General features: G+C 48.0%; 1 protein-coding gene across 1 annotated transcript in view; it reads left to right on the forward strand.

Moving 5' to 3' along the window:
- The first annotated feature begins 7,192 nt into the window (after positions 1 to 7,192).
- Positions 7,193 to 7,952, forward strand: part of LOC110316306 (tubulin alpha-3 chain) — a 22,029-nt gene continuing 21,269 nt past the window's right edge. Inside the window, exon 1 of the mRNA XM_021190510.1 lies at positions 7,193 to 7,317. Coding sequence (XP_021046169.1) covers positions 7,315 to 7,317 — 3 coding nt within the window. The 5' untranslated portion in view covers positions 7,193 to 7,314. The remainder of the gene's footprint in view (positions 7,318 to 7,952) is intronic.

Here is a 7,952-nt window from a genome sequence, read left to right on the forward strand (position 1 = left end):
GAAGAAGAAGAAGAAGAAGAAGAAGAAGAAGAAGAAGAAGAAGAAGAAGAAGAAGAAGAAGAAGAAGAAGAAGAAGAAGAAGAAGAAGAAAAGTTAGGTAAGCGAGTACTTGGAGCTCAGCGTCTCCCCAGAAGCTTCTCCCATCCCAGACAGAACAAGTTGCACAAGGCGCACAACCAGAAACCTCAGAGTGCAACAAACTGCTTAATCAAAAAGCATTTAAAGCATTTGGGTTCTGTGAAATTGTATTATTTGCTGGGATTTACTTGGCTTTATGGTAAGGTGGTAAAAATGTTCTTTTCCACCAAACCTAAAGGTGGAAGACATTGTGACTGTTGCATTTCCAAATGTTAGAAGGGCCCAATGCTTGCACGGATATATTACTTGATTTAATGGTAATTCAAGAGTAATTCATTCAAGAGTAATAAACACTGCAAAAGTAGGTGCATTAAACAAGGAAACCCTGTACCACTAACAGTGTTCTTATAGACAATTTCCAATGTAAATTTGACTGAATGGTAGGAGACACACCATCGCTCATGTCAGTGAGGACACCTTAGAGATGTTTAGCTGAAGCCCGAAGACACACCCTGAACATGGACAACCCTATCCCAAAGGTTGACAGAGAGTGTGAAGCCAGCAGGAAGGCGCAGCAGGAAAAAGCAGCAGCCACAAAAGCCTCATGGCCTGAGTTCAGTCCTGGCACTTATGTAAATGTGACATGAGAGACCCGATTCCACAGGTCTGTGCTCTGACCTATACCCCACCCCATGCGCCTACACTTAAACTATGGCATGCCCAATAGGCATTAAGCGCGCGTGCGCGCGCACACACACACACACACACACACACACACACAAACTATGTCATGCCCCCCCGCCCACATGCATTATATAATACACACATACACAATGTCATGCCCACCCACATGCATAACATAATACATACACATCCAACACCAGCCCCAAACAGGCACACACACACTAGTAATTTTTAAAAGGAGAGGAAATGAGCTAAGCACCAGAATTCATCTCTCTGCTCCCTGACTGCACACTCAATGTAAGCAGCTGACTCATACACTGCCTCACACTCTACCTCACATCCCACCTTGCACTCTGCCTCACACTCTGCCTCACACTCCAACTCACACTCTGACTCACACTGCCTTACATTCATACTCTACCTCATACTCTGCCTCACACTCCACCTCTCACTCTGATTCACATTCCGCCTCACACTCTGCATCACACTCATATTCCACCTCACACTCTGATTCACACTCAGCATCACACTCCAAATCACACTCCACCTCACACTCTGACTCACATTCCAACTCACAAGCTGCTTCACACTATGACTCACATTCCACCTCATACTCCAACTCACACTGAATCACACTCTGACTCACATTCCGACTCACAAGCTGCTTCACACTGACTCACACTCCACCTCATACTTTGACTCACACTCTGACATTCACACTCCACCTCACACTCTGCCTCACATACTGCCATGACTTCCTTGTCATGAATGACTGTTTCCTCAAACTGTGAGGCAGAACTAATGCTTCCTCCCCTACTTTGCGTCCCTGAGATGACTTCCCAAGGCAAAGCCAGGCCACTAGTACAGTTGCCCACTATCCCTGCGCCTACTCCAAACACACTTTTTGTTTCTTCAGATAAAAATAACACAAAGTCCATGCACACTTTTCTTCTTCTTGAAGGGCTTTAACTTCACAGCATGTTCTTAATCTCACCATTTTCCAAGCAAAATCATTTCTTAGTTTACTTTTCTTAGCAGATGAGAAGTGTACTGGCTGGTTTTGTGTCAACTCGACACAGGCTGTAGTTTTCACAGAGAAAGGAGCTTCAGTTGGGGAAGTGCCTCCACAAGATCCAGCTGTAAGGCATTTTCTCAATTAGTGATCAAGGGGGAGGTCCCTTTATGGGTGGTACCATCTCTGGGCTGATAGTCTTGGTTCTACAAGAGAGCAGGCTGAGCAAGCCAGGGGAAGCAAGCCAGTAAAGAACATCCCTCCATGGCCTCTGCATCAGCTCCTGCTTCCTGCTTGAGTTCCAGTCCTTTCTTTGGTGATAAGCAGCAATGTAGAAAGTGTAAGCTGAATGAACCCTTTCCTCCCCAACTTGCTTCTTGGTCATGATGTTTGTGCAGGAACAGAAACCCTGACTAAGACAAGATGAAAAACTAATAAATTAGCAATGCATTGAGCATGTTATCTGTAAGAATCTGGTGATTTGCAGTGAATAAGCTGACTGACTGAAGTGCCTAGAGGTCAGAACAGTGCACGCCAGCCCACAAGTGTCGGGAACGTCTCCAGTTTCACTTCTCTGTGTACACATCCCAGTGCACACATCTTACCATATTAGTAAAAGCCCATCAATTCAAACAGTCATCTACTTAGCAAAGACTCACCAAGCACCTGACGTGTGCCGGGTAACCAAGTAGCAAGGAACAAAAGGGTCCCTGACAAAGGCCTTCCAGGGTGGTACTGCCTGTGCTTGTCCTGATGGGAGGCCGTTTTATATCTTTCCCTCATGAGTGGGGCACCACCTGGAATTATGCCTTTGTTTGTCTCCATGTGTAGCATGCAAGCATGCGCAGGATGGGGACTGTCTTGCCACTACTGGATCTCCAGGACCTGGAGCAGAATAGGCCCTCAGTAAACACTTTCTGATGTAATGGCTAACTGATTAAAAAAAAAAAATACTGCCAAGAAGGGAGGTAACAGCTCTGCAAGCCACGTCAGGAATCCAGACTCCATCCCACGGCCAGAGGGAAGATTAGGGTGGCTTCCCACAGGAGAATGGCAGGATCTGATGTCATGCATAGTATGCAAGTTTCCCAGAGAAAATTGGCTGGGGTGTAGAAGAGCAAGGCTGATAAGCTCCAGGCAGGATGCTATGCACACGCAAGACGACTCCAAACCAATGGTACTCTGTGGGAGGTTTAGAAGGTCTCAGGAGCGATGTAAGAGAGGGAGAGAAGACTCAACACTGCTGCGAGAGATGTGGAGACGGCTCAGTGTTTAAAATGCTTGCCCCGAAGCACAAGGACAGAAGTCAGAATACCAGAACCACCTTAACAGGAGGGGGGGATCCAGCATGGTGGCATGTACTTGTAATCCTATACTACAGAGGCAGGGATAGGTAGATCCCAGGTTCTGTGGTCAGCTGCCCTTGCCTACGTGGTAAGGTAAGCCAATCAAAGATTTTTATCTCAAAAATAAATAAGTAAAGTAAGAGGTGGGAGTGGGGATATGGCTAGCTCCTGGGGGAAGATAATATGTGATTGACTTCTGAGTACCTCACACACGTGTGGATGTGCACACAATCAAGGAGACCGGGTCTGAATCCCTGGCTGGCTGGGTGATGCTAATATGTGTTATGTATCAAAACAGTAAGTACCAGAGTATGTGGATATTCTGGTGAAAGATCAAGAATTCCAAACTAAGCCAGTTATGGCAGAGGACACCTTTAATCCCAGGACTCTGGAGGCAGAGGCAGGCGCATCTCTGTGAGTTCAAGGCCGGCCTGGTCTATATAGTGAGTGTCAGGCTGCTTGGGGATGCATGGTGAGAGCCTGTACAACACTTAGGAATCAGGGCAGGAAGGACAGGCATTTGAGGCCAGCAAGTGGTACATAGTTAGACTGCATCAAACCAGAAAACATACACACCAAAGACTTCCAAGGTGGGTGGGTGGACCTCACGTGCCTGCTCCAAAGTGGGCACGTACACCTCAGGGTCCTGCATAGTATCCAAGTAAGAATGCCACCAGATAATCTGAAAAATGAGTCTGACTGAAACTGTAAGTTAACTCTAAACTCTTCAGCAAGTTGCCATCTGAACACCCTTCTCCTCTGCAGTCTCAGAATGCTTGGTGTGCCGCTGGCTAAGCCTTAGCCACTGATGGCTGGACCTTCCTGGTGTCAGGCCTAATACAATCTCCAGCCAAAAGGGGAGAAAAACTCATTATGAAGCCATCTGTCCTGAGATCCTGTCCCGGTTTCTAAGCCAAAGAAATCAGAATAACTCTGAGGATTTAAATAGCACACCCAGTGTGGGCAAACTCTGTGGATACCTGGCTGACGTGCCGGTTTGCTGTGCAGCAGCGGAGCCCTCAGACAGCTACACCAGGTGTAATACCAAGTGGGCCCCCAGGCTGCTGCCTTCATCTCCACAGGGAGTGACCAAGCAGAAGGCCACCACTCAGGACAATAGGCAGTCCGCTGTTTTCACTAATATCATCCCTTCTGTATACTTTGTTTTCAGCCTGACATGAAGATATTTATGTAAAACAAAATTAAAAGATATCAGCAGTGATGAAATTAATTGTAAGGCCAATTTGAATCTCAATCGTGGTAGGGAGACTTTCCCAGGGTCAAGCCTTTCTCCCCTAATTTCATCTAGTCTTGTATTTCTGGTCCCTGTCCTTTCTCTCTGTAGGACAGGGTCTCCTGTAGCCTAAACAAGTGTCAAGCTGTTGGGGAAGACCTCTGACTCCTGGTCAGGCCCTGGGAATACAGGCATGGCCTCTTACACGGTGCTGTAGATGGACCCCAGGATTTTACGCAGGCTAAGCAAGCACTCTGTCAACTGAAACAGTTTAATCAGAACTTTATAAGCAAACGCTCCAAGGAGAGACCGGTTGGAGTAGGCTGTCCCAGGGGAGGGAGTAGGCCAATGCACTGTGGTGTTCTGAATTTTAAAGAAAATTGTATGAATATGGATGAGGTGGTGGCATTCTTATGGAGTAAGGTGACCTTATTTCCCTCCAAAATCACAGCAAACTTGATCTGCATTTTACAGTATGAGCCTCTAGGAAAGCCCACAGAGGGGGCATCAGATCCACAATGATACCAGGTCTTTTGGGGACACACACCATCCAATATTACACAGGTGTGGGAGAACACCCGGATACTGTAGTTTCTGATATAGTGGGAACAGTTTGGCTTAAGCACAAAGGGATGTTCCGATATTCCATCAGGGAACGTAGCTACCACAGCAGTTTTTCTATTTATCAACTGTTTGCCTGTCCAGTATCAATTAGACCCATATTTTATCCTTCATTCATATTTATAGTGTTATCGTTCAATCAAACCCTTTCCCAGGGCTCAGTATGTCATTATAAGAAGTTGCACAAACACTCACCTCCCACTACTCTGAACCTGAACCTGGATGGCCATCCACAGGAGAGAATCTGCCCAAAGGGGCTTCTCTGAGACCTGGGTGTGTCAATGAGATCACGGTCTGTGGAGGTGGTGGGTTTCTCCTCCGTAGGAGATCCAGGTGAACGGAGTTGAACACCACCACCACCTCCACGAGGGGGACTCATTCTGGGCTTCACACACAGCTGAGTGCTGCTTTCAGAGCAGGGTGGAAAAGCACAGTCGTAGGCCTTCACACCACCCCCAGCACCCGCATCTGCTCCCGACTCTCAAAGCTAGCGTTCCACCCCAGCTTCCCCGTCCAGGACCTTCCCCCTTGCTCTGCAGCCATTCAACTCCCTTTACTCATTTGTTCACCAACCCCCCTGGCTGTAAGCTTATGCTGACCTGGACCGTGGTACCATGGGTAAGAGCAACTAACAGGAGGAAAAGATTTATTTGGCTTATATTTCCGGGTCAGTCAATCCCTGGGGGAAGTCAGGGAAGAACCCAAGCAAGAGGCAGAGACCATAAAAGCAATGTTCCTTATTGGGCTTGCTCATGCTCTGCACAGCTAAACTTAGACGGCCCAGGACCACCTGTCTAGAGATCAGTGCGACCCACAGCGGGCGTGGCCTTCTATGTCAGTCACTAACCAAGACAGTCCCCCACATGCTTGCTCACAGACCTATCTGATCTGGGACAAACTGACAGTTTACCAGGACATGTGGGAACAGGGGTGCCTATGACAGGGAGCATGGTTTAGATGGTAAAGTACTCGCCTGCCATCCAAGATACATGAGGTTTGATCCCCAATACCGCATATCCGGAGCTTAGTTACATAGGTTCCTATCATCAGCACTCTGGAGGGAGAGGCTAGAGAATCAGAAAAGTCTTAGTCTGTCCTGGACAGCACAAGTTCAAGGCAGGCCGGGATACATCTGACTCAAGAAATAAATAATTCATTTTAATCTGAAGCTGTGGCTTCTCTATCAGGCCAGACTATACCCTCAAGTTGTGAGCTAAAACAAACACTCTTTTCCATAAAAAAGAAAAACATAACAAGGTATGGTGGTACATCTCTGCAGTCCTACTCAGGAGGCCAGAGGAGTGACCACAATTTGAGCCTAGAAGTTCCCAACTTAATGGAATCACACACATTAACAAAGTAATTGTATTACCAGTAAGATAACTAAATCTCAGCAAGGTGGTTTTAAAAATCTTGTTTGATCCTAGTAACTTAAAAAAGCATAAATGTATACACACAGGGATGAAGAACAGCTAGTATCTGTCTCTAGCTTGTAAAGTTGTTGATTTCCATTTTACTATTTGAAAGTTCAAATCCATTCTTGGTTACAGGGAGAGTCAAGACCAGGGTGGGATACAGAAGTTTATGCCCCCAAAAAAAAAAAAAAAAAAAAAAGCACAACACGCTATAGCCTTCAATTCGATTATGTGCAGTTGGATATCCTGAGGAAGGAAGGTATGTCCACTGGTCCCCACCAGGTACAGTGCATACCTATAGTCCCAGCACTGAGGCAAGCTTATACCATCCCGAGCCAGCCAGAGCTACATACCCAAATCCAGATGACTGTTCAGGAAGACTCTCAAACGGGTGCTGGCTTCCCACAATGTACATAACTGGCGCCCAGAAACTCGTGTCTTTGTAAGAAGGGCCATCTGCCTTTCTCTTAGGTCTGGCCAGAGATCTTCTCTGCACCAGGTAATATGAGGCGAGGTGAGACATGGCAGGATGGTGGGGGCGGCACAGGCACAAAGCCCTCCCCAGGTCATGCATGCGCAGTCCAGCGAAGCCGGACCACCCCACTTGTCCTGCGCAAAGCCGGATGTCAGGGATGCGCAGACCTCCAGTCTCCCCATCCTAAGCGCTCTCTCCCCTCCAGCCACTCCAGAGCCTTCCCGCCAAATCTACATCCAATCAGAAAGTACTACCGCTTCAAATTGAGCTACATCCAATCGCAAAAGGGATGTAGGGCCTAAGCCTGCCCCCAAGACGCTCTGGACCAATGAGCATCCGGGGAGAGAGCGTTAAATACCCGGAGCATCCGGCCTGGACCGTTGGGCGCACGAGCGGCAGTTGAGGAGCAGCTCTGAGGATCGGCTGAGGTGCTCTGCTAGGAGTTCAGCATGGTGAGAACAGCCCAGGCCGGGGTGGGCTCCACAGGAGGGAGAGCACCATCTCCTCAGAGTCTGGGGTCCTGTGAGGGTCAGAGTCTGGGGTCCTGTGAGGGTGAGCAAGCGAAGTGGCTGGGAAGCCCGCTTCTCCTCTCCCAGGTCCCTGGCAGGGGGTGGGGTGGGGTGGGGTGGGGGTGTTAGGTCTCAGAGCCTGGCCTCTCCTCACAGCCCAAGCGCTCTCAAGAGGGAGATGCACCTTGGGGTGCAGAACCTGCCTGGAGTTCCAGCCCAACAGAGCCTGATGAAAGAGACGCAAGAGTTCCAGCCTTAGCCTCATCCAATTCCAGGCTCAAGAGAGTGTAGAGATGGGTTTTTGGAGAGGGAACTTTTGTGATTTCTGATACCAGTGCTCTTGACTGAGAAAACAATCAATGGCCTGGGTTCCAGAAGATTCTAGAAGCTGCCAAGCTTTCTGGCTGTCTTAGTCAGGGTTTCTATTCCTGCACAAACATCATGACCAAGAAGCAAGTTGGGGAGGAAAGAGTTTATTCAGCTTACATTTCCATACTGCTGTTGATCACCAAAGGATGCAGGACTGGAACTCAAGCAGGTCAGAAAGTAGGAGCTGATGCAGAAGCCATGGAGGGATG

The sequence above is a fragment of the Mus pahari genome, chromosome 2, assembly GCF_900095145.1.
Source record: "Mus pahari chromosome 2, PAHARI_EIJ_v1.1, whole genome shotgun sequence".
NCBI lineage: Eukaryota > Metazoa > Chordata > Mammalia > Rodentia > Muridae > Mus > Mus pahari.